This window comes from Takifugu rubripes, chromosome 11 (assembly GCF_901000725.2).
Source record: "Takifugu rubripes chromosome 11, fTakRub1.2, whole genome shotgun sequence".
Lineage (NCBI taxonomy): Eukaryota > Metazoa > Chordata > Actinopteri > Tetraodontiformes > Tetraodontidae > Takifugu > Takifugu rubripes.
In genome coordinates, this window is record NC_042295.1 from 10,157,949 (window position 1) to 10,184,106 (window position 26,158).

General features: G+C 44.2%; 3 protein-coding genes across 7 annotated transcripts in view; all 3 read right to left on the reverse strand.

Annotated features, from left to right (window-relative positions):
• Positions 1 to 411: 411 nt before the first annotated feature.
• On the reverse strand, positions 412 to 3,420 carry LOC115251438 (extracellular calcium-sensing receptor-like). Its single transcript, XM_029843754.1, has 8 exons — positions 3,257 to 3,420; positions 2,944 to 3,165; positions 2,635 to 2,859; positions 2,333 to 2,542; positions 2,136 to 2,259; positions 1,868 to 2,061; positions 1,509 to 1,790; positions 412 to 1,412 (listed from the first exon to the last, which is right to left on the reverse strand). The coding sequence occupies exons 1-8, from the start codon at positions 3,413 to 3,415 to the stop codon at positions 981 to 983; spliced, it is 1,848 nt and encodes a 615-aa protein (XP_029699614.1). The 5' UTR covers positions 3,416 to 3,420; the 3' UTR covers positions 412 to 980.
• Positions 3,421 to 3,492: 72 nt separating this feature from the next.
• LOC101067526 (extracellular calcium-sensing receptor-like) lies at positions 3,493 to 4,518 on the reverse strand. The gene is made up of 4 exons (XM_029844148.1): positions 4,265 to 4,518; positions 3,948 to 4,183; positions 3,778 to 3,869; positions 3,493 to 3,696 (listed from the first exon to the last, which is right to left on the reverse strand). Exons 1-4 carry the CDS (start codon positions 4,516 to 4,518, stop codon positions 3,493 to 3,495), a joined length of 786 nt encoding a protein of 261 aa, XP_029700008.1.
• A 610-nt stretch (positions 4,519 to 5,128) lies between these two features.
• Positions 5,129 to 26,158, reverse strand: part of plch1 (phospholipase C, eta 1) — a 39,798-nt gene continuing 18,768 nt past the window's right edge. For 2 of the 5 annotated variants that reach the window (XM_029844187.1, XM_029844188.1), the window contains 17 exons: positions 24,024 to 24,227; positions 23,519 to 23,639; positions 20,902 to 21,073; positions 19,495 to 19,602; positions 17,635 to 17,790; positions 16,903 to 16,965; positions 15,581 to 15,675; positions 14,368 to 14,465; positions 14,085 to 14,264; positions 13,267 to 13,374; positions 12,554 to 12,678; positions 12,369 to 12,453; positions 10,670 to 10,816; positions 10,485 to 10,564; positions 10,306 to 10,365; positions 9,501 to 9,888; positions 5,129 to 8,748 (listed from right to left, as the gene is read on the reverse strand). In XM_029844187.1, coding sequence (XP_029700047.1) covers positions 6,122 to 8,748; positions 9,501 to 9,888; positions 10,306 to 10,365; positions 10,485 to 10,564; positions 10,670 to 10,816; positions 12,369 to 12,453; positions 12,554 to 12,678; positions 13,267 to 13,374; positions 14,085 to 14,264; positions 14,368 to 14,465; positions 15,581 to 15,675; positions 16,903 to 16,965; positions 17,635 to 17,790; positions 19,495 to 19,602; positions 20,902 to 21,073; positions 23,519 to 23,639; positions 24,024 to 24,227 — 4,817 coding nt within the window. In that variant the 3' untranslated portion in view covers positions 5,129 to 6,121. Of the gene's footprint in view, positions 8,749 to 9,143; positions 9,172 to 9,500; positions 9,889 to 10,305; positions 10,366 to 10,484; positions 10,565 to 10,669; positions 10,817 to 12,368; positions 12,454 to 12,553; positions 12,679 to 13,266; positions 13,375 to 14,084; positions 14,265 to 14,367; positions 14,466 to 15,580; positions 15,676 to 16,902; positions 16,966 to 17,634; positions 17,791 to 19,494; positions 19,603 to 20,901; positions 21,074 to 23,518; positions 23,640 to 24,023; positions 24,228 to 26,158 lie in introns of all 5 variants that reach the window. The other 3 variants (XM_029844191.1, XM_029844190.1, XM_029844189.1) reach the window with 3 other exon arrangements.

Below are 26,158 nucleotides of genomic sequence, written 5' to 3' on the forward strand. Positions count from 1 at the left end.
CAAGGGATGAAGGACCTGGAGAGCACTAGAGATTAAATGAGGACTGAAGGTGAGAGTGGGTTGAAATATTTCCTGTGTTGTTGGTCCTATCTGTTGTTTTGTCTTCTCTGTTCTTGTAATAAATCCTTGGGTGTCTTGAACTTTGCAAATCTAATTTATAATTATTTATTAATTAGGATGCAAAAGCTATAAGTGAGACACTTGCTTCATTAAAGGCAATATTTAATGTGTGAGAGCTCAGAGCTATCTGACTCATGTGAGCATCTAAACAAATAACTGTGATAAAAGTAGAGAAAATATTAGAACTGGAGTCTGAAGGGAAAATTGATAATCAATAAGATAAGATAATAAGATAATCTAGGATTTCTTAACATTTGTTTTTATTGCTCTTGTGGAAAGAAGCAAAACAGCTGTGGAAAAGGCAGTTTTATTTCATGCAGAAACACGATTATATCTTCTGTACAAGACAAAAGAATTACATTTTTATAAAACACACAAAAGCATCAAACGGTTGGATTAGACGCCATCTACTGGTCAATTGTAGCAATTATATTTGTGCGTGCATTGATCTCCTGTGAAAGATAAATGCATATGTGTACATCTACAAGTACAATGCTGAGGTGGGACATCATTTGAGAGGTTAAGAGAAACATCAGCACATCTGTAAATGGTAGGATGCGTCCATCTAGTGGTTGTAAGTCAATACAAACTATATTACGGAAGTAAGCAGATCAACAGGAATGTGGTCAAAGGTCATGCAAGCAAAGAATTGAATCCACTCAAGATAACTAAAAACAGTGTAATGCTTTCATTTCTCAGCATATGTTACTTTAAATGTAGAGAACTGCTTTTCAATTACATAATTTGGTTGTGCATCTCTTTTAATTTAAAGCTACAAGACATTTGGTGATTGCGTGCTTTCAAGTAAGAGAAAGAGAAATTCACTGATAGAAATCACATAAATATATCTGAGATGAGTTTCATGCTTTATTCCTGGACATCAGGTGTTTCTTTGTGTTTTTTTCGGGTCTCAACAGGATGATGAAACACTTTGGAGCAAAGATACAGAAGAGCAGGCCATAACTGGAAGCCAGGATGGCAAAGATTTCCACGGCAACAACATACTTTCCGGGAGAGCTGACGTAAGCGGGGACGAAGGCCACCCAGACGGCGCAGAAGATCAGCATGCTGAAGGTGATCAGCTTGGCCTCGTTGAAGTTGTCGGGGAGTTTCCGAGCCAGGAACGCCAACAGGAGGCAGGTGCAGGCCAGCAGACCGATGTAGCCCAGGACCAGAGAGAAGCCCACCACGGAGGCCATGGCGCACTCCAGGGTGACCTTTGACCCTTGGAAACCCAAATCTCGTTCAGGCTTTGGGGGGCTGACAGAGAGCCATATACCACAGATGACGATCTGCAAGTCCACAGATCACACAGCACCACATGCAGATTTTATATTGTGATATCAAATTGTTTTTTTACACATATGAACATGCTAACATGTCTATACCTGTATGCTGGTAAAGAGGCCGACACTTCCTCTCTGCTGAGACGGGCCGAACCACTTCATTGTGGCTTTACAATCGGGCTGAGCTGAGCGGAAAACAGCAAGAACCACAAGGGTCTTTACCAGGATACAGGAAACACAAAGCACGAAGCTGATCCCAAAAGCCGCCTGCTGGAACCGACAGGACCAGACGGACGGACGACCGATGAACACCAGCGAGCACAGGAAACACAGCTTGAGTGACAGCAGCAGCAGGAAGCTCAATTCAGAGTTGTTGGCTCGAACCTTCCAATGGAAATTAGGATGAATTGATTAAACAGATTCAGTGGTTTCTTTTCCAGGACGTGACTCTGAGTTCTCACCATGGGCGTGTGACGATAGTGAAGGAACACCACAAACACGGCTGTTGTCACCACAGCGCCGGACACGGCCACGGCGGTCAGAGCAACGCCCAAGGTTTCATTAAAGGACAGAAAATCCAGCTGTCGAGGAACACAAGCAGTCCGTCCATCGTTGGACCAGAACTCAGGAGGGCAACGGTCACACTGAAGAGAACCTAAACAGTGACAGTCAGACGTTCAAACCCCCAAAGTTCAGAACAGAAAGAAGCTGCTGTGATATTTCCCTCACCGCTTGTGTTGCTAATCTCGCCGTCAGCACAGGGGATACAGTCGAAGCAGCAGAGAGGTTCTCCCTTCCTGTTGGCCTTTCTGGTGCCGGGGGGGCAGCTCTCACTGCACACTGACACAGGCACCTAGACAATAAACCGCTCTCTCATAATTACATTTAAAAAATATTTCGTCGCTAAAGTTATTTGATCCAACTACCTGGTTCAGGCCTGTGCTCCACTGAATGGCTGACTCATTCAGGATCAGGTCAAATCCATCCACACGACCAACCAGGACGAGCTTAAGTGGCCCATTGGGGGTTTTCTGCCAGTTGACAAGGTCGTACCTTGCTGTCATGTCGCTGCCTTGAAAATAAAAGGTTTCCCCACGTGGTGTGCTGAAATTCACTCTGTTCAAGTGCTGCAGTACCTGAAAACATGACATGAGAAGAGGAGAGTAACAGTAGCATTTTTAGCATGTCAGTAAAACCCATCTTAAAGATGTGCGGAAAATCTATTTACATCTATGGGTCGAATGTGATTTGGAGAGGAGCAATTGGACTTTCCAGGAGGGCTGTTTTGTCCGGGGCAGGAGAGAAGGCTGTGGAGGGCGTGGGCTGCAGCGTAAACTGCAAGGTAGACATTGTGTGCCACTCTTAGCTTTGAGGTATCGGTGAAAGGATGCTCCATCTCAACCAGGGACTCTGCACCACTGCAAGGGGGCAGGGAAGCCTTCCTCGTGGACCCCTTTGAAGGAAATAAAACACCTTTCATGGTCAGACCTTTGTAAAAGAGAAATACAAACAGACATGAATGTAAAAGTTGAAGTACTGGACTGCATTTAAACTCCATTTCCCAGAAGTCTTTTAGGAATTCGTCATCGGGGCGCTGAACTGGGTTCAAACTCCTGAGAAAATGTTCAAATCCAGGTATGGTGGAACTCTGAACGGCCACTCCAAGAACACCGTTCGCCACTTCGGCGATGGCGAGTTCTTGGAGAAGTTCCTCACTGGTGCTCAAGGCCTCACTGGCCAGAAACTGTCTACCAGTAATCTGCAGTGAAAGCACAATGACATTAATCTGGATGGCACAAAAAGCACTTTAACGTTAGGAGAAAAAATGTTTTTCTATGTGATTCACTTACGTTTCTCTTGGCCAGTTCAAGAAGTATTTCTTTTGCATCTATATACCAGCAAAATATCAGAATGACCCTCGCAGTAGCAGCTTGAATTGTGAGCGCAATTCGTCTGGCATCCGTGGTCAGAGTTTCTCTGTTGACAGTTTCTATGAATTCCATACACATCTCCTTTCCCCGGATTTCTTCTTGGAAGATCTAAAATAGCAAATGGTTTCCTGCCTGAGCAAGTGTTCATCTTATTTTTAATAAATTAGCACCATCCATACCTGGATTGCCAGTTGACCATAGTCATTATTTACCACCACTGCTCCAAGCCACGTCCAGCGAAAGCGAATGGCCAGTTGTGCCATGGCCCGGGCTTGGTAAATATCACTGGGAATAGTTCTGAAAAAGGTAGGAAACTTTGCCCGGTCACTAAGACAAGGGCAGCTAGCCGAGTAGCTAATCTGAGGAGGAGGAGACAAAGAAAAATATTGTTGACTTCCACACAAGTATCTCTATTTGCTTTTTAAACATGAAATATTCACAATTGGCACTGAGAGGGACTGGAGGATGCTGGACAGCATGATGCCTGTTGTTGAGGAAGCAGCGCCGATGATTAGAGGAACAACTTTCTCGCCTGCTGATTGCATGAGAAAATCTTTAACATCTCCTCCATTAATCTCATTCTATTCCTTAGTTTCCAGCCAGCTCTTACCTTCTACTGCTCCAGTGTTTCCACCGGCAGAGCGGGTTGACGAGGCTGCCACGTTGCAACTGTTGGAGTCTCCTGTCACCAGTGACAGCGCGCCATCCAGTGCCCAGGGGTACCTGAAACAGCTATCACGTATACCATATCCCAGTCTCACCCCGGGCAACAAGCTGTCATCACGATTGATTTCCTCCACAGCAAATACCATGGTGTACATATATTTCAAAGATTCTATGTCCAGACTGAAACCAATAAAGGAAAAAGGAAAAACACACTGTAGTATTGTGACACACAATTCTAAAAGAACATTGGAATTAAACTACCTGGAGCATCGTTCATAATGTGGCAGCTGAGTGTATTCCTGCTGTACAGCTGAAGGAATATAGTACAGGTTGAAAAGTCCACCGATCATCACATCCCCATCTGCAGAGAGGTTCCTGTCGCTCCTCTGACCCCAGTGCGAGCACAGCATCGCGCCCGCCACATCCAGCCCTGCCCGCGCTCCCATGACACACAGAAGCAGCAGCGAGGCGGGTGAGCGGGGCCGCTGCACCAGGAGCGCCAGAAGCCAGGACATAGGTGCACCTGCACAGAAACTGAAAAGGGGGGGGAATCTAAGTTTGTGTCACAAGTTCACAAGATCACAAATAAGAAGCAAGATGAGAAACTGGGTTTCATTTGGCTTGCAAAGCTTTGGCTGTTTTTTTGACTGAAACAAACCCCCCCTCCCTGTTTGCATAGGTGGGTGGGTGCCAGTATTTATAACAGTGTAAGATGATGACACAAGCAGCACGCTCTCTCAAATTATCCCCCTCTAGGTGATGTGGGAAAAACAACCAATCAGGTCATCGGTGCTGACTGGTGTGAGTATGTGTGTGGTTATTTGACTGACCTCAGAATGCTGGTAAAAATATTGCCCTTCATAGATCTCCTTAAAATATAACAGGTCTTTGTTGACCTATTAAACCGGTTAAAATATGGGACAGACAAGGCTAAAACCAGTACGGGGAATTATATTCCCTGTGCAACAGGTGCACCATTGGGCGCCTTTGTTTAAATGTAATTTCATAAGCAATTATGTCCCATTATCTTCAAGATGGCCTATGTGGAAAGAACGGGAAAAGGCTGCTTGTCTGTAAAATGAACTGACTTTTAGCTTAAGCTGAAAAGAAAGCAGAAAATAAACGTTTTCAGAATCAAACATTTTATTGCATTGGTAGGAAAATGCTCTCGGTCCTCCAATGAGCAACGGTATAAAGAAAAAAGGATGTTGCAACACTGAAATGATAGAAAAAAAAACGGCTTTCCTGGTGCCCTTCCTGTTGTTTCTCATTTTTCACTCCAGTTATAAAAAACAAAATAACCATAACAGACAAGATATCATTTTTGCGGTCTGTATCAAAGCAATTATAAAAATAAAAACCTATTAACGCCCTCTCTTTAAAAGCTGCAATTGTGTTTCCAAGATTACAAATCATAGAGATCGAAACGAGTCCAACCGTTCCAAAAACGAGCCTCCGTAACTCTGTTCTTCCCAATGCAACACTGTATTTGGTGCAATTTGGGGTGATTCAACATCTAGTGTATAAATTGGTGCATAGTCATGCCTGACATGTTCAAAGATAACATGCACAAACAGTTAGGATTTTGCTCTCAACTAGAACCTCAGATGGCCATGACATTGATATTTACACACGACACAACAGATGAGGAAATACCACCGAAAAGATTAGGAAGACTTACATTTGATCTCACATACTAAAATTCGAAACATTCGAATGGTAGCAAGGACATTCCCTCTTTTTTTTAGAAGAAAAAAAAACGTCCTTTTTGCTTCAAAGGTACAAATTTTAACAGTACATCACATGGACAAAGGTGACACGTATCTGTACAATCAGTCTACGGATCAAACTTCCCAAGAACATTAACACATCGAGCGGGATATAGACATTACACTGCCAGACTAGACCATTCACTACTGAACAGTGGACGCTTCACAGGAAATTCATGCTGTCAGATCCAACAATGGATTATATGTAATGTTACACTTATATTGTAGGATTGTATGTTCCTCTAAAATTATTAGAAATAGCCCAGAGTAATGACCAGTGGATGGTGCCAGACGATGGTAAGCATCTACTGTGGGTCCTTCATCTTCATCCGAGCGTCAGCAATCAGAGCTACAGTCTGAGTAGGAAGTAGACCTCTGGCTCGGATGCAGAGTGGATGGAGTCAGCAGGTGGAAGTGAGTCGCCTGTATAACACAGATCTCCGTAACTGTCCCCATTTCTATGATGCAATGATGTGCAAGCACCCTCAGGAAGTCCCCTGTCTTCAAGTTGACCGAAGTAGCCGGCTATGTAAGAGCCGGTCGAGTGTCTGTTGGCGAGTGAGTATTGTGAGGTTGGTTTATTCCTCAGTACCACCCCACCAATACCAGAGCTACCATTAATGGCCGCGCCAGTTCGAGGCTTCAGAGCCTCTTGCTGTCTCTCGCGGGCACGGCTGTTGATGTGCCGGACGCGGCTTTGACTCCGAGAGGATAGCCGCCGCGTGAGGGGTGGAGGGGAATCATCTGGATCCCTGGGAACAGCAGGGGGTTCGCCTGTTGACTGTGGATGAGACCATGATGGGTTTGCAGCCTGGTGCAAAGGCTGCTCCTGGGGTATATCGCTGTCTCTGTCTTCGCCCTCCAGACTGACCAGTTTCCGTAGCTGTTCCGTAAGTGGATCGCAAGACTGTGACTGGTAAGTTCCTTCACCCAAGGCAGTCCTAGCTCGTTGCTTTCGCATTTGGTGGGTGATAAAACTGCGACTGATGATGCGGTATTTGCTCTGAAAGTTGCATGATATGTCTTCTGATGTGAGGTCTCCCAGAGACTTGGACTTGCACGTGTTGGGGCCTGCAGAGTCTGTGATACAAGACCCGGAGTTCGCGCCTACATTTGATTGTAAGGAAACAGTGGAATCAGGCTGTGCTTGATTGTTGATGGAAACCTTTTGGTCCCATGATTGTTTTGGGGTGGGTAATTGAGTCCAACTTTGGCAGTGTGGTTGGGGGTTTGGGGGAAACTCCATTTTAGGGGTGAAGCAGTCATAGTCCACATGACTATAAACAGCATCCAGTGGAGGAGAATAGGGCCCACTGTCTCTGGCATTGTTCTGTGCAAGGCTTTCAGAGGAGGAGAGGCCATTTTTGAAGTACCTTAGTTGTTCCTGTTCTTTCTGTTTATACCCTGACCAATCTTGATAAGGCCTGGCCTCATAGCTCCTTTGCTGTGTGCATGAAGTGTTAAAGTCTCTACCGTTGCGGGGGCTCTCAGAATCTCTCTGAAGAGCTGGGTAGTTCTTGGAATGGAACAAACTAGGGTTGGGAGATCTAACGTTTGCTGTCCTATGGAAGGGCGAAGGATGGAAGTTATTGTGGTATTGGTGATTGTTGGACAGCTGATGAGTCTTTGGGGAGGGAATTGGTGAAAGTGCTACATTAGATGCATGTGACAGGCACCTTTGCTGATAATCACAGTACGAAGAAGGCTGTTTTTGTTTGGCGTGGTTGGGGGTGGACTCTTGGTTTTGGTAAACAACCAGTCGTTTGGTTGGGCTGAGGAGCTCCTGCCAGCGGCTCTCATGACTGAGCGATGTAATTCCATATGGGTCCTCATCTACATTTAACTCCACTTCTGAAAAACTGTTAACAGCTGAGTCTTGGAGAAACTGGAAGGAGTCTCTGTTTGCAGAGGTGTTGGTGTATTTTTTAGAAGAATACCATTCTATGTTGCGAACTGGTGCTGGGGGATCAAATACTTCCTCATACACGCGTTCCTCCATCTCCTCAATTTTTTCACTCCCACCCCTCTTATGTTGCATATCATTCCATCCTAATGTGTGGTCTTTGTCTATGCTATGAACTGCTTTTGCTGGAGAGAGGCCCAGGATTTTAGAGGGTGTACTGTCCACGGTATGAGCCTGAACCTGGATCGGGCTTTTACTCTGACTGTATGCTGAAATAGGCAACAGAACCTCCTCGTCAAGAATGGTATAGACCTCCTCGAGTTCAGCAGTTTCTGGGCTAGAGAAGAGAGCACAAGTGGGTCCATCTGCCTGGGAAATGAGTCCAGGTTTCATATTGTTTGCTTGGTGGGGACTATTTAGGGCTATCTCATTTGTTGGTGCAGCATTAGTCCTGAGAGGAGAACTTAAGTCCTGGACAGACTTCAGACAGAGAGGAGTTTTGTGGGACATGGTTGTAAGGTTGCTTTGGTTAACAGGGCTTTCAAACTGACCAATCAAAGCAGAAATAGAACCATTTGACTCTAGTTCATTGCTTAAGGACACTGCATCAATAAGTCTGGAGATGTTGCTGTCATGTAAGGAGCTGGGACACTTCAGATCGTGATCCATGCTGAGAGGGGAACGAGGAGACACAGGGGGAGGGCCAGAGGAGGAAGATGAGGCGACAGAGAGTGCAACTGTGAATGTTGTGCTGCTTGCTAATGTCTCTGGTTTATCTGATCGCATGGGGGAGTTTATAACAGGTGAAACAAAACAGCTCTTTTCCGTTCCAGTGGAGAGGATCTTTGATTTGTCCAGATCTTTATCCTCACCCTGGTAATTGACATAATCGTGTTCCTTGCTCGTCTCTCTGCCACCAATAACCAGATAAGAGGTTTCCGCTGACTGGCCAGTGTCTTTCTTTTCCTGGACCAAAACTTTACAGGGGGAGGATGTGTTTGGCTTGACAGAGAATGATGATTCAATGAAAGGGTCCAAAGAGGAAGACCTGGGCATGTTGAAGGGACAACCTCCTGTGGACACAGATAGAATAATTATTATTATACGCCCAGTATTAGTCACAAAACATCAATCCCACTGACCAACCAAATAAATGACAACAAATAACAGTCCAGCCAATACAAGGCGATAGCAATACACAGACAAATGGATCACCGAGTGCAACTGTGAAAGGGACACTGGAACAATGAGGCTGTGGAGTTTTTTCATTTTTTTGTCTTTAAAAAGAAAAGACTCCACATATATCAGATTGGGAACGATATGGTCAAATGAGATCGGGTTAGTCACATGGAATAGAATGACACAGCAATATATTTCCAGACCACTTTGGAACAAAATACACTGGGTGGACGCAATGCTGGCATGTTTTTGACTGATGCAACTGCCAGACAGAGGGATTTTAGATTACCTGCAGGAATATCCTAGTCAGTTCTCTACTACAGAGAAGCACAGTAAATGAAGATGGGACAGAAAAGGCATGTTAAGGCATCATGGAGGGAAAGCTGTAGTCAGTTCACAAGGTTATTTGTGTTTTGAATAGAGCAGAATGTATGGCAGAGAAAATTACGTCATACATGCCTCCAAATGACATGCCGTTTCAAGAATAATAATTACAAAAAGAAGTTTAAAGAGTTACAACAATTGAGTATTAATCGCACAGATTTTAATGGCTTGTTGTGTTTATATTAGCAAACGAATAAAGAATATTGCATCTTTCAGTCTGAAATTCAGGGAAATCTTATAGGATTCTAGGTAAAACGCTCACCAATAACAGCGTCAGCACCCAGGTCACGGGGCTCCTTTTCTGGAGAGCAGATGGATAACTGCCCTTGCAAAAGCCTATCTAAGGGCATGGAGATGGGTCTGTGAGTGAGAGGAGCCCGTGGCTGGAGTGGCTTCTCCACCCTTCCTACCCTCACTGACGTGCCCTCATCTCCCATTAAAGTATCTGTGCCGTTCTTTTGCTCTGAAATGGAAGCCACCGACTCCGAGAGGGCCATCTTTGTTTTCTTCCTTCCCTTTGCCGGGGCGCTGGCCGTACGCCGCAGGAGGTGGTCGCTGATGGAACGCTTCCGAAGGCCACCAGAATTAGTTTCTATGGAGGACTTGGAAGAACGGTTGAACAGTCCGCGGATACCTCGTAGCTGATGACCCTGGTAGTTGAAACAGGACAGCAGAGAAATACAAATGTCATCAAGGAGAAAACAGGAGGTTACAGTTTTCCACACAGATGCTCATTTTTATCACATCAATACAAAAATACGCCACAGTAAGGGTACAGAGCCATGCTGTAACTTGCCTGCAGGGGGCACCCTTGTCCCTGATTTGCATTAGACTACGCACGAAACCATGCGGGATCAATCATGCACACTTATGCCGCATAGTATAACACCTTTACAGCACACGACATCTTTCCATCACACGACCCAACAATATTTACATAAAAACAAATGTAACAACAGATGTTATTCAGCACTTAATGTCACAAACACCCAATTCACCGAATATGCTCATTTGTGCCGCATACATTTCACATGCAGCTCCACACAGAATCTAGGACACCTGGATACCTTGTTAGATCCAAGAAAGTGCATTATGGTATAGCTGGGATTCAGGACTAGAGGGCTCCACTAGAAGGACAAAGGATTTAAGGAGTATAGCGTGTGTTACTATGTATGCCTGATGTATAAATGTATAAACATGAAAAGAAATGAATAAGAAAACAGAAAGAGGACCGTACGGCTCTTACCTTCCCATATACGTCATGCACCGACACATGCACAAAAATGGAAGCTTCAGTCAGTCCTTCCAAGTATACGTGTCTGTAACCTGTCATTGCAAAAACCAAGTAAATCATGGATCAATAAACAAATGAAACACCATGAAACAGGAAGAAATAATAAAACATACAGAATATATGGAAATAGAACTGACCTGGCATCAGGCTACTGAAGGCAACAGTTCGCTGACCAATAAAGTCCCTTCCAATTGGGTCGTGATCCCAGACAAGGAACCTCACCAGAACCACCTCAGCCATGTGAAGGGTGAAGGACAGCGTCTCCTCCCAAACGGGATTAAAGCCTGGAGGAAACAAATGTGTGCATACGAAAATCATTACAGCAACACTTTAACAAAGTGAAAACCATATATGTTGCGCAATTTATAGAGTACATCTATACAGGTAGTGATGTGTTAAAGTAAGTTTTTCATGGATCAATGCCCTGTTGACTAATCTTATTACACTGTTGAACTGTCAGGGTTCCATAACCTTTCCGACAGGATGCTTTTGTCCCTCCCCCCTTCCGGGTGCCATCAAATGTGGGGACAATTCGAGGGTGCCAGCAGCAGACCTGCTTCATTATGTTTATCCTGCTGATTAATTCATCAGACTTTCAATACTGGAAGTATATCATAGCTTCACGTCCAGCATCTGTGACTATGGCATCATTTCATTACTGCTCTAAAAATAACCGTCAATATTTAGCCAATAATGTCCGTGTTTAAGAAGGATAATGATTCCAAATACCTCTGCGGACACGGCTTACAAGCTAATACACATGCGGCGTGTTGAGTTTTTACGAGTCATTGGTCAATCAATGTGTTTACTTCCAATACAGTGGCATCAAGTCATGCTGCGTGCTGGGTAAAAGGTCAATAAAATAGTTGGTTCATCTCCCACAATGACAACGCGTTCCACAAATGGGTACTTCTTCGCTTGACTTGCCAGTTGTCTGGAAAGACTGAATGAAAAGGGGCACTGACACTGATGACACATGGCGGCAGAGCGGGTTGATGTCTGTGGAGCATGTGCTTCACTTGAGGTTGCAACTACCATTCCATCAGTGTTTCTTGAAGAACCTGTGACATCTAAAGGCACGTTTCCACTGTAGGAACTTTAGGGGAATTTTACAGGGCCGGGGCCATTGGTGCGTGTCTCCACTGCAGGAACTGCCGAACCCAGTCCTTCATCCAGGCTATTTACTTAGATGGGCCCCAAAAAACTCCTGCATGGGGCTTGAGATTTACTCTGCGCCGATTGGCTAAGCTTAGAGCAGGACGTTACCGATGTGCACACAGATCCAGTTTATAGTGACAGATCGGAAGGAAATCAAAATGTCACATGGACTTCACAGAGCTGTAGGAATTCATATTCTCTTAGACTATTACACCATGTCAGCTCCATCCATGTTTACCTACTTCTTCTTTCTTGTTTTCATTGTGATTATTTTTGCTTCTGGCGGCCCACCCGGCTGACGACAAGAACAAAACTGTTGCACACCGATTAGGCAGCAATGGACACTCGTGACGTCTGTGAAAGGTCCTAACCCACAGTGGAGACTCGACCATCGAGAGGGCCAAGTGAGAGGAACGGTTCCTGTAAAGTTCCATCCCTCAGTATTTACTAGGAACTCCTGGAGTGGAAACGTGCCTTAAGAATTGAAAAGTTTTAATAACTTAAAAGTCTCTTTGCACTTTAGCAGACTGCTGAATTGTAGGTGTGGAACAGATCGGTCATGCAAATAAAATTGCAGATGAGGATTTTGTCAAATTAGAGTCAAACCCGAGTACAGGAACAGGCTGCCACCACCGACAGCAGGGCAGGCAGCAAATTCTGACACTTTTCTCCTCTTACCATTGTCGTCAACGACTCTTGTCTGTTCCTTACAGCAATCCACTGGCAGGCCGATGATCTCCACTTCGACAAATGGATCGATAATCTGAGAGAAAGAACGGAAAAGATTTCGATGTGTGTGAAAGTGTGAGAGGGAGAGAGAGAGAGAGAGAGAGAACATGGGTATATTTGTGGTGTCTTTGTACCTCTCCACGGTCCCCCAGCATGGAGTCTGGTGGTTTGGGCAACTGCTGCCCGCTAATGATCTTGAGAATGAGCTGCTTCTTGGGGCAGGCTGGAAGAGGGTCATCGCTGAATGGATTAAATGAGCCTGGAGGGAATGAACAACAGCGGAGACAAACTTTGATTTATGTCGTCACTCAACCCTGAAATCCAGTCATAATTGCTTTGCTTCTCCGATTGTGTTGAGCACCAAATGAGCCACCATTTCTGGAACTGGCATAATAATCATGCCATGTTTCTCCCTCAATAAGGCCCACATCATAAAGCAAAGCAAATTATTCCAAAGTACCAAGTAAAAGTAAATTGACACACTTGGATGATCGTAACATTCTAAAATAAAAATAACAGATGAATAGCAGTTATGGCTGGTTTTTATATCTCATGTGTGACATTTTAATAATTTGTGGATGGAAAATGTTATGCTGGCCTACAGAAGTGAGCCAAAGGAAAATCTACTACATAAGGCACAAAGATCCTATTTTATTTAAATAGGAACATTGCAAGTGAATTTAGATTTTGCATGAACAATATTGCGGTGTCAAGAGTTTTTACTACTTTAGATAGAATAAAACCCGCTCAGAGACAAAACAGGAATGATTTAGGAGAATTTACAGGTGAATAAACTGAATGGATCTGTGTTTGGGATTTCGTGCATGCCGTCTGTCTGCAGCATTACCTTTACACATGGGTGGCGGCTTGAGGACATAGCCGATTCCCCCATTCACCATGAACTTGGCTCTGTTGAGTTGCATCATCCTGCCCTCTGTCTGGTAATTCAGAGCAACTGAAAGAGAAAATCAACACCCACAGGCACTTTTTAATAACATGATGCTGATATCTGTGGCCTATCTGTAGTGGGCAAGTCAATACTTTTGCTTCATTCATTTAATACACCAATTATTTGTGACTCCTGTGACTCTCAAGATGACTAATTTAAAAAAAAAAATTAATTGCTACTAAATAATGCCAGTGCTTCTGAAGCCCGTTAGATAAAGCCCTAATTAGTCCCGCCACTGGGTTCCTGGCTCTCCGGTTGAGAAGAGTCAGTTTTAAGCCATATGCTGCCATATTCTTTTAGCAGGAGGAGAATCTATCTTGAGTCACACTGACAGACTGCCAACTCATGTGACATCCTCTGCAAAAGAAAAAAAAAACAGCAAAGAAAAACAATGGATCGGTGTCTCTGCTTCCCACTGAAGTGCAGTTTGTTTCACCGCCTAGTGTAACTGCAGTATAACCAGACTTTTTAAAAATAAATGTGAGAATTGTAACGTGTAAAGTGGACAAACACATCACAGAATATAGTTCTGTGAAAGATCCCAGTTTTCCCTCAAGGCTGTTAACGTCGACTTATGTGAGCTGAAATCAGGAGGAACCTTCCGCTCTGAACGGGGTCTAAAATTTTTGGACGTGTGTAAACTAAAGCTGCATTTTTATTTGTGCAGGTAAACAGGTAACCTTCCTGCCTGCATGTGAGAGTGACGTCTGTCTTACCCAGCTGGCATCCTACGTTCCAGTAAAACTGGGGGTTGAAATTGGACGAGTCGATGCGATACGCCGAGGGGTAAATCCTTGACAGCTGCCTCTGGTTGAAAGCTAGGAACTGTTCGGCTCTGTGATTGACCAGAGACTGGGCCCTGGTCTCGCTGAATGACAGAACATCGGCTGGACTACCTATGCAGCAACGAGGGGTTAGGTGTGAGGAAATGATGACAGGGGGAAGCATTCAACATACCAGTTTGTGTTTGTGGAAGTGTCAGAGCCGAGGCGTCTTTACCTTCATTCAGACACTCTTGAGAGGCAACAGAGTTGGTGAAGACCACCAGGTTTGACAGATCCCTGCTCAGTTTCATTGTCTTCCTTTTCCTCCCACCTCTTGAACAATTGCCAGAGGACAGGGGATGAGATGAGGGAAGAGAGCGCGCAAGATCACATGAAGATAAATGAGACAGGTGTGGCAAGTATATGAAGACCAGAACACTATTTAAAGGGTCACTGAGTAAGCAGAGCACCCACGCAGGACAAAAAGGCTCTATGTAAGGTAAGGAAAACACAATGGCTCGTGGAGTCTAGGAATGCATGGATAATTATGAATATTATATCTATTTTCTGTCCTATTCACTGGACCTTAGAGCAAACCAGCTAAAGCAGCATGCAAGAGAGGATTGCGCATCAGTCAGGCAGCTTGGAAACCACAGGAAAGAGCATCAAAGGAAAAATGCTTAATAGGGACCAGAGTGCATGCGGTGCAGCAAGATTCACACACAACAACCCCTCGATGCACACACACAAGCTATGCACCCCGGTCTGGCTCAGAGAGAGTCACATCTCCACTAAGACACATGCTGCATCTACACGCTGACAGTTCCCATGGAAGTGCATATATGAATATTCAACAGGGAAGAGGGGCAGGAAGCGCAAAGGCAAACGTCTGACACGCAGAGTGACAGAGAGAACAAAACACAAACGCGTCTCCACTCTTCGTGCTCAGCCACAGAGAGGGATGTGAGACAGGGAACATGTGTGAAGTTGGGATATAATCAGGCTGCTAAGTTGTAATGTTGCTTTTCACTGGATGTCAAGTCTGTGTACTCCACTTAAACTTTGAGATAATTTGTTTTGCTTAACTGCTTTAAGATGCATGATGACACTGCACGTTCCATCGCTAAACCTGGCGGCAAATTCAGAGCCACCTGTTTTTGGTGGTTTAATGTTATTCCTCATGCTATGTTAAAAATGTCATGTAAGCAGCATTAGCATTCCTCCTGCCCTTCATTTTCTCTGGCTTGGAGGTGTGGACATAATAACATATTCAAATCATTGCTCCTCCTCTTTTAATGCTTAAAATCCGTCATCCTTTTTCTTCCCACAAGCATAAATCACCACTGAAGAGGCCTGAGCCGCGTCACCCCCCACTTCCTCCCGGTAATTACCGAACCTCTCGGTGTTCAGGGATCACCGGGGCTGTGTTGAAGCAGGTCAAAGGTTACCTGTTAAACTGTCCTCCAGCCTCCCTTCCTGATCTCTCCTGAGCGTCATCCTCCTTCTCCACATTCTGACATGTGAGCCGGGACTTGGAGTGCCTCTGCAGCACACAACACACACATCGACAAGGGAATATATTAGAAAAGGGAGAATTCAGCTTTAACTGGAGCCTAAAAAGGAGTGCCTCTGTCCATGTGGTATCATGAGACCTACATCCCACCTACACCACATTTCTTAACCAAGGGGGAGAATCTGAGAATCTGCACAGACATCTTAACCAAGAGGGCTGTTTTTCTGCGGCAATCGCACCAGCATTATCGTGGAAGCCGTTTCTACATGTTAGTGGGTGTTCTAGGTGTAGCCTATGTAATTACAGTGAGGGTGTATATTTGATGAAGTGTGCATTTCTTTTTAAAGAGAAGTACGGTAACGTCCCTCTTAGGGCTAAACTGGAGTTCAGAAGAGGATGAGGGTCGCCATAATTACAGGGTTTAGGGTGCTTGCCAACATGTTAAATGTGCGCATAAGCTGTGTACACATACGTGGGAGGATGCATAGAGGGAGGCATAAAAGGATGAAGAGACACGAGTGGGTAAATGCAGGAAGAGCAGAGAGGAGAAGAGGCAAATGGAGAGAGGAAGGGTTTCACCGTGGGATATATCTGGGTGAGAAAACGAGGGAACGTGGGGGAAAAAACGCAACAAATATATCGGCCGCATCGGAAACTGGCAGTCAGTGCAAATCTTATATTTGCTACATCTGTGACAGCAGATCTCAAAACAAATCCACCATGATCCAAGTGTGTGTGTGTGTGTGTGTATGTGTATGTATGTGTGTGTGTGTGATTGTCTGGATCTCTACAATTAATATTGAGCTACATAATTATCATCGTTACACTTAATTAGTCCCAAAAGAGGAGACAAGGTCACATCTGTCAGATCAACTTGAACAGATAAATCAGTAACAGCCGGAGCAACAGCACCACGGTCCATCTGCTGGATTATTCACAATGTCCGGCTGGTTGTAAGAGGAGAGGTCAAACAACACCCAGACGGGTCACAACTGGAAACAATGACTCGGAATTAATAAAGGGCTGCGTGAGCTTTATGTTGTTATATGCAAGCGTAGGAATAATATTCAGTGACAATACCAAGGTAATAAAAATCAATCAGCGCACTGGCTCCGATCAGCAAATTCTCCCCATTTAGGGCCACAATAAAAAAAACAATTTATTCAGATATGCATCAGTTCTTGTTTGTGAAGGGCACTTTATTAGAACTTGGTCATTACATAACTAATACAGGAACTGTATCATCTTCCTCCTCACCTTCTCTTTGAGGGTTGTGATGAAGGATCTGCTCTGGGATTTCTTCAAGACCCCTTTGGAACTCTAGAAAGAAGAGACATTTTAGCAACTCACCACTCTTTATCTGAACACACGCGTGTTTACAGGCTGTGCATATAAGTCAAATGATGCGAGTCTGCACACAACAGTGAGTCGTTTAGATCCGACTGCAGAAAAGCCAGAAAAATAGGGCACAGCACACACACACACACACACACACACACACACACACTCACACACAGAGAGAGTAGGTGCAATATTTCCTTTTGTCTTTAACAAAGAGAGGGAATTCATTTTGAGGTGAAGGAGATCACCCAGAAAGCAGAGGCGGAAAAAAGAGAATAGGAAACCCTTGTGCACATTGCACGCCATAAAATGGCTGTCAGGAAGTGATGCTATATATAGTGCCAGAAACAAGCTGGGAAATTAAAAATTAAGTAACACTGCAGATATGTGGTTCCCCCGTCACTTGGGAGGAAACATATGCTATCTCTCCCTCCTCTGAAGTGCTGGTTAACTGTCTGTCTTCATTTATTTTTATCCGTTCAATGGATGGGCTTCATCTGAAAGTAACCACGGTACTCCTCTTTTTTCTCACTTTCCTTCCGTGACTAATGCCATGGCCTAGTTTTCTAGTTTTTATCACACCGCAGTTGTTTCTCCTCCCTGACTGTCGGCGAGGATCACGCCGCGCTCTCCGCCTGGGGGCCATACCTGCCGCAGATTCTTCTGGAGGCCCTGGTGCGTCGCCCTGAGCAACGCTCGGATGCTGAAGCTGTCGGTGTCTTCCTTGTCACCGATCCGAGACTCCTTCAGCAGAGAGTCCAGTTTATTTCGGATGTGGGACTCCACCTGATGGTGGCCATTGCCCTGTAGGAAAACAAGAGTTATTGAGGCGGAGAAAGAATAAACAACAAAGCGTAGAGATACGAGGTCCTTTTGAAGACACATGAGAAGTTTGGGAGGTTTTTGGAACCCCGAGACATCTCAGTGGACACACAAGCCAATGCTTGTTTATTAAGATTCTGTTCTTCTCCCGTCCTCAAAACCATTTCCCAAAATACAACATCTCTTCCCACCACCTCATTTGTGAGTAGACAGAACCAGACAGAACCACTGTTGTGGTAGCGGTAGAATTAATAACTGTGATAAACCCTTTATTAAATTTTAAATAATAAATGAATAAAATAACACTTAATAAACTTGGAAAAATGTAAGATGTTGGCAATAACAGTTATTACCATCACTTTTTAAACTCTGATGGAATTTCTTCTTCCCTTCTGTGAATAAAAATCCCTTTACTAATGTTATGACCCACGACAACGACGTGTACGTAATGCACACATTCTTCAAATTTTTTTTTTAAGTGAACTTAAAATGGAAGCTTAAGGATAAAATATCCCATTTGCACTTTTAGTCCTACTTCTGTACAGACGTTGCGTTTGATTGCATATGATGTGAGGAAGCAGGAGTCCATTTTTATTTCACGTTAGCCGTATCACATCTCTAGTTGCTACATCTGCACAACTGTCTGCTCTAATATAATCTCTTCCTCGGGCTTACGTTGCTCTGTGGGTGTATTTATGGCAGCGCAGATGCTTCAAAGTGATCAAAGATTTATTGTAACCAGACTATAGCCTGAGCAGCATTCCTTGGACATTCTCTTTCTTCCCAAACTCCACATACTTTCATCCTGGACTGGACGTGGCTGACTGAGGCTGCCACATTGGTACTGGGTATTTAAAGACCAGCTTGAATGTGACTTTGTTCCAGGATCCTGGTGGTGTTTTCCCTCTAATCCATGTGGCACAAGTTGAAAAGTGTAAAACAAGTCTCAACAGCTCCTCGACTCCCTGCTAAATATGAATGAGGTGGAAGGTAAGTGTAAGCATTAATCCAGTGTGACAACCACAGTAGGTGTAAACAACACCTACAAACCACCAGAAGACCCCAGCAAGTGGATCGTGGCTTCAAGAGGCCGTTAACGCGACATGATGGCCACAGAAAAAGTCACTTTAATGAGCTTAAAACGGAAACTCTTGTCCACGCGAAAACCTCTGAAAATGGCAGCGATCATTACATGTGGCATGTGCAGCTTCATGCCTGCAGCTAAACGTAGAAGGCTGATGTCATATTCCATTACACAAGTGAGCCATCTGGAGTGTGTTTTTATGCTTTAAATGTCGTTGGGGGAACCTGGCTCGACAGTATCACAGGATAAGTGACGAGAATTAAGAAGGTGTTTTCTCTCTTAACGCATCAGGGAATAAAAACAAATGCATTCATTGGAATGTAACATCTGCACTGTGCTTTGATATTTCTGCAATAAAACTGCTGTAATGGCCTTTGAATAATTTAATTACTGGTTCGAGGAATGAAACAGAGCAATGATCTTTAAGATGTAAGCACCATTTGTGGAAGCAGGAGATTTTTTCCCCCTCCCTTTTGTACAACTTTTTTTTTTAAAAAACCATTATGGCTGTTTTCAACCGCCCTTGGTTGTGCACAGCAGCATTATCGTCGTTGAACCAATGGATCTGACGTCGCTATAACATCGATGTGCACAATTCTTACGTTGCTGCTCTTCAGCTTGAAGTCATCCTCAATTTCATCTGCGCTGTCGTCGTCAGACACCTCCCCTTCCTCAGCGTCTGCGGACAGATACGCAGGCAGACGCTTTCCCTGCAGGGAGACGAGGGGAAGAGAAGGAGATGAGAGGGCAGCGCTGACATGATGTTTGACCCATATATGCTTTTTAAAGCTCTCCTGCACTGGGAGGCTCACGCAGCCTGCACCTCAGAAATGCTCCAATAAAAAACACAGGACGCTCGACCCAAAAGCGTAATTAACTGTGGAAAAGTGGCCATTTTCGAGTCTTTTGAATTCTAAAGCAGTCACCACAGGAAACACACACACTCTTGATGTGCGCAACAACACACGCGCAGCTGCAGATTCTCAGAGAAGCTCCCGGAGCAGCCCTTTCAGCGGTGGAAGCCCATTAGTGAGTTGTTGTGAAGGTGTGAGTGGGAGTGAAGATTTTCTAAGCTTCTTCCAAAATCAATGGCCGACTCCTTGCAGGACGCGGACCCGCTCACCGACACAGCTGCGAGACGTCACCAGATTTGTTTGCAGATGTTGCCACAAGTTCCCACCCCACCTCTTTTGTCTATTTCTGTCACCGTCAACAGTTTCCCCCCCCCCATTTTGTCCTGTACGGTCACGTGACTCTCCCGGTACGTTCGGTGGAGAGAAGTGAAAGGGTCTCACACGAGGGAGAGAAGGGGAGAAAAGAGGGGGTGAGGATTGCTAGGATGGGAGAAAGGGCTTTATAGAAAATCAATATCCCTCTTTCGCTTTCCACACGTCGGGCAGGGACTCCTCCAACAACATCAGGCTTTCTTTACACTACAAGTGTTTTCCAGGAGATTCTCTGATTCTGTGATTGATATGCTTTATTCTGGCTCTACACGTGTCAAAGTGTATTTTTTATACATAAAAAAATGATTAATGCTCGTGTAACTGTTCCAAATCACCCATTTTGCTGAGGCATGAGTAGTTTTGGCACATGAACTGAACACACTTAGACATAAAATATTACATGTGGTGATTAAAAACGTCTAATGGCCTCATGAGTGGCAGATGAAACGATTTAGCTAATTATTTTGAAGGAGTCATCATAAAATTGAAGGATTGTTGAAGGATTGTTGCATGCAAACAAGATAGCAAGCAATAAAAATGTAACCGGATTTACTTTTAAAAGCTTTTCAACGTTCCCATAGCCATTTAGCGGTTGGACAAGTGCAAACTCAAAAGACAATATGATGATTTCCTTTCACTTTCTCCATCTTCTCATCTTTTTATGGTTATTCATTGGCTGCAGCCATTCTAGGGAAATCTTTAGAATGAAGTGCTCTGCTTGTCTTGCTAGAGTAGAAAGTTAAGGGTAGAGTCCAACGGTCAGATCTACAAGTTTGTTCTTACTTTGATGAGTATCTTGCCCTTCAGGCTGTTTGGACTGGGCAGTGTTTTGGAGTCTCCATTCAGGACGTCTCCCACATCTAACTTGTCCCCGAAGATCTCTCTGAGGTACTGAGCAATCTTCTTCTGCTGCTGGATGGTGCAGTGGTTCTCAATGGACAGAATTACCGGATACCTGCAGAGATGAAGAGTCCACGTCAGCACCAGAGCCACCAGACCAGCTGGATTAATGCTCTCGTGAGGCTAACTGGGTTGTAATTAGGAATCTGATGTAGAATAAGCTTTACGTTGAAATGGAGACAAAGTCCATGAACACACATTCGTCCGTTTGTGCTGCGGTAGCCAGATGGTTGAGGACAGTTCAGATTTTTTTGTTTGGATGTTGCTACAATTGGAGGGAGCTGAGATGTTTCTCAGTAACCTTTTTTAATAAAAGTGTGTTAAAGACACATAGCACTGCAGCATCTGTGTGTGTATTTGTGTGTGAGTGTGAGTGTGTGTGTCCAGCCACAAAGTGAAATGACTCGTAAACGCTGAAATGTCAGCCTTGGCAGACTGACACCTCTCCCTCAGGGACCCCACCACTGATCCCCCATAACACACACAAGCTCGCGCACACACACACACACACACTTGTATATCTTTGTGAGGACTTTTATAGGCATAACGCATGCCCCAGGCTCTCACTCTAACCCTAACATTCCAACTAACCCCTAACCTTGACCCAAATCTGAACACAGATTTAACCTCAACCTTAAAATCATGACTTGAAATCATGACCCTCAAACAGTATTTTGAATTTGTAAGGATCAACAAAATTGTCCTCGCTTTGCTAGTAGAATGTGGCTTTTGGTACTCAGTAAGTTACAAGAACACACTGTCTCCCTCTCTCTTACATTTTGTTGTTTGTTCCAGCTCAGTAACTAAATCTAATGACTTTTATGGTTTATTTACACCAAATGACACTGACATTTTTTTTACTAGTGTGAAAAAACAAACATTTTAAATTTGCTTGTCAGACAAAATTCAGTATGGATTCATGTCTCCATCAGAACGTGATGAACTGGAAAATGTCTGGGAGCTTTCCTAGATCATGTTTTGATGGGCCAACGTTGACAAAACAGTGTTTCCTGAGGGGGATCAATAATGAAACCCTGACAGTCAATCTTGACTTGGTTTACCCTCCAATGGAAAGCTACGCGTTCTTCATTTGGATGTATGGAAGCATATATATTTTCAGCAACAAAAGGTGAAAAAAAAATCAGTAAATAAGATATTTCTGTCAAATTTAAAGAACCTAAACCAATCGGCACATAAACAGCAACCATCAGAGTCGACACAGAGACAGGAACATCTTTCAGATTAAATAGCGTTTTCACTTACATATGAGCTCTGTGGGGTGTGTGTGTGTGTGTGTGTGTGTGTGTGTGTGTGTGTGTGTGTGTGTGTGTGTGTGTGTGTGTGTGTGTGTGTGTGTGTCTGCGCCCCAGGGAGCATTAATCACATTAACAGGTGGTGCTGATGATAAAACATTAGTTGAGTGTGACGTGAAGAGCGAGTGACAGACAGATGCTCTATTTATTTACTCATTAAATACTGTATATTGTGAGATTGTAATGCTATAAAACATACACTCAACCCTTTTTGGGTGTAAAGAATTCCTGCTTGAAAACAAAGATCACAATAGTAGAGCTCTGTTTAATAAAATTGTTTCAGCATAGTTTTGAATAACTTATCCCATTATTACCATTAGCAGTTGTTTTCACCCCCCTGTTAATTTGCACATTATCATCTAAGTTAAGAAACTGATTGACAGTGTGGAAATTGTTGAATTGGGAGGAATCCTTAATTAGGGTCATCATTTTTTTATGAACATTTAATGGGGCACTTAATAATCCATCAAATTATTCTCCTAAATTTATAAAAACATATTCACACTTCTAAACAAAAACACATTTATTCTGTAAATTCAGTTAAAATTAAAATCTACACCTTAAAAACCAAAACAAAGTGGAAGACTCACTGACCAACATGAGTTAGTTATAAGCCAGATGTCTCCAGTTTAATTCCATTCATTTCAACTCCAACTCGTCATCTCGTGTTGGAACTGAGCAAATGGCTGTAAAACAGCGTCAGTGTTGAGTCAAAGTGAGCCAACATGGTGACGGGAAGCTGCATCGTTCACCTACTTGTTTGGCTACTGTTGGACTGAGCAGAGACAAACAGGGGCTCCTCTGGGAGTCCGGGGAAACACTGCTCAGCAGATGGCTTAGTAATAGGCGCTAATTACTGCCAACAATCAGGATATTCCCTAAAAAGCACGTGCACAAACCTGGTAGTCTAAATGTTGCCGATGTGCTTTAATCTTGTGAGAGAAAAAAAAAACAGGAAAAACAAAGAATTCTGTCATGTGTCACCTTAAACACGACACGTTTAGAATAATGTTAACATTACACAAATGTTATTTGGATTAGTGGTCCAAAAAAATAAACCGAAAAAAAGTGCCTCTCCTGCTTGGCATTCTGGGATATTTTTTTTCCAGTACAATAAGCGCCTGTTTCAGGAAAATGGCACAAAAAAACTCTGTTGTGCACAAACGTATCAGGGTGCTGAGACTCACTGGTTGTTGACGAAGGCGTATTTATTGATGGTTTCTATGACGAATTTAAACGGTATCTTGGAGGTCAGGGTGTAGCCGTGTTGGACCATTGGTTCCCCGTCGGGACCGTCCCAACAGTCCACTGTGGGGAAAAAAAGAAGAAACAGGAGAAATGATGCACCAGTCACATTTATTTTGAGTGACAGCTCTCGTTTACTCGATCTATTATGATTTTGATGATTTGATATTGCTGTTAAATGATTCCACCAGGTGGTTCGGCAAAGGTTTTACTGCAGGAAGCTCTAAAAGGCAGCTCTAAAGCTTGAGATGCCAATACGGGAAAAGCAAAAGTGTTGCTAATATTAACCTTAAGCCATGCCAGTCAGACGGTCTCCCCGCATCGCTTCGTGCATTTCAAACATTTATCTCCTTACTTGCACCTGTGCTTTTCCAATTGCTATGTGTCAAAATGTCACCCGTGCGCATTCTAGATAGTCCTCATATATCATCCTTTCCTAAAGCCCACCTTCGACACAGCGGCAGCCGGACTGCAGCACCCAGGCGTACATGTCGGTCTTGGAGTGGGAGAGGAGCTGGTCTCCAGTCAGGTAAGTGTTGTGGGACGAGGCGATGAAGTAACTACACAGGGGCTGCTCCATGTCCTGGTTCACCTCATTGTGCAGGGGGTTGAAGATGTCGCACGCTGGGCTGCGCATGAAATTTGTGAATCCTGTTGAAAGCGTGCAGAGATAATCATTCACCTGGATGGATGGATAGATGGATGGATGGATGGATGGATGGATGGAAGGATGGGTGGGTGGAAGGAAGGAAGGAAGGAAGGAAGGAAGGAAGGAAGGAAGGAAGGAAGGAAGGAAGGAAGGAAGGAAGGAAAGAAGGAAGGAAGGAAGGAAGGAAGAAGGAAGGAAGGAAGGATGGATGGATGGATGGATGGATGGATGGATGGATGGATGGAAGGAAGGAAGGAAGGAAGGAAGGAAGGAAGGAAGGAAGGAAGGAAGGAAGGAAGGAAGGACGGACGGACGGACGGATGGAGAGAGGGAGAGAGGGAGGGATGGATGGATGGATGAATGGATGGATGGATGGATGGATGGATGAAGCCTGCCTGTATTTTCCTGTGGTTTCTCTGCTCTATCAAAAAACCAATTAGCCTGATTGGAAGCTCTCCACTGCCCCTGGATGTGAGTGGGTTTGGCGTGTGAGCCCTCTGGGCATGAATGGTGCTTAACAGAAAATAAACGGGTGGATAATCCCGACATTGAATAGAATCAGGCTTCCACCAGTGTGTGCATATAGCAGCTGGACACTGGTAAAGAGTTCTTCTCTTTCATTTGAACACAGTAAAATGGCCGCCGTCTCCCCTCGATTTACGCCGCGTGTTCAGGTCATGAATAAAAACTGCATGTTTTTAATGACTTTTGCTGCCACCAATGGTCCTAATTACCTCCAGGGTAAATAAGGAATACAGGTGGAGATGCAAAGGGTTGACGTGGGGCCTTAAAGAGAACTAGTGCGTGACAGCTACATCAGACCTCTGCGCTGTGATGCCGGTTCGCTGCACTGTGGATGAAGCCACAGTGGCCTTCCAGTGACACCTCAATCCCTCCTGTGCGCGTGGATTTCAATAATATTGTGTGGTTTTTTTAATCGTTTTTGTTCAAGGAAAACCCAAGAGGTGGGACTCAAAACCCGAGACACGCCTCATGAGGCCAACATCTTTTATGTGTCGCAGCATGATGGGGAGAGAGAGGGCAGAAGGCATCCTTTCATCCAGAGAAAACACATGAAAGAGAAAGGAAAGTGCAAAAAAAAGGAGAGGGGTCTGAGCCGTGAAAAGATAATATTAAAAAGATTTCAGTGCTGAGGTGAACAGACTGGATCCAATGTTTCAGTCAGCTGCAGTTATGGTTACAGTAAATGCATGTTTGCAAACTCTTTGTAGCGTGCACGTGGATACAGTGACCCAGGGGGTGTAGGTAACAGCCAATCAAAAGGAGGTCGGCGTGGATCTGTCTCATCTGCACACGACACATGATTAAACACACATATTTCGGGCCCGCAGGCGAGACATCAGGCCTGCTGGTGTGATCAGTCAGACATCCACAGTCTTAACCTTCATGCTTCCAACAAACAAGATTAGCCTCAGCTCTCCTCCTCCTCTCCCTGCACACACTCCTCTCGTTTCTGTCAAATTTTCCTCTTTCCCGCCACCCACATCCTGACTCAATCCTCTCTACTTCTCCCTAAAGCTCGCCCTTCTATTAAACGCGCCGCTTACTTGAGAAAGAAACATTTTGAATATTAGCATGTGCTGAAGACGATGGCCCAAAACTGTCACGGTGATTATTTAATCTACACATTTATTTGGTTTGTTTTGGAGGTGGAAGTGAAAATAAAATTGGGGTTCGTACTGATTCCATTTGTATCTGGAAATCAAATATAGGAAATTCCTCATCTTCTTGCTAGAATATTGTTGGTAGGCTTTATCTGATGTCACCACAATGCACAACACAGCTTTTCAATCTGCTTTGACAGGATGGAGCAGGTTTATGCCTATTTCCCAAGACCAGGTTTGGTACATTAGAATAATAGGCTAGGCTGACTTATACGGATGCTCTCAAAAGAGGAAAGGCAGAGACAGAG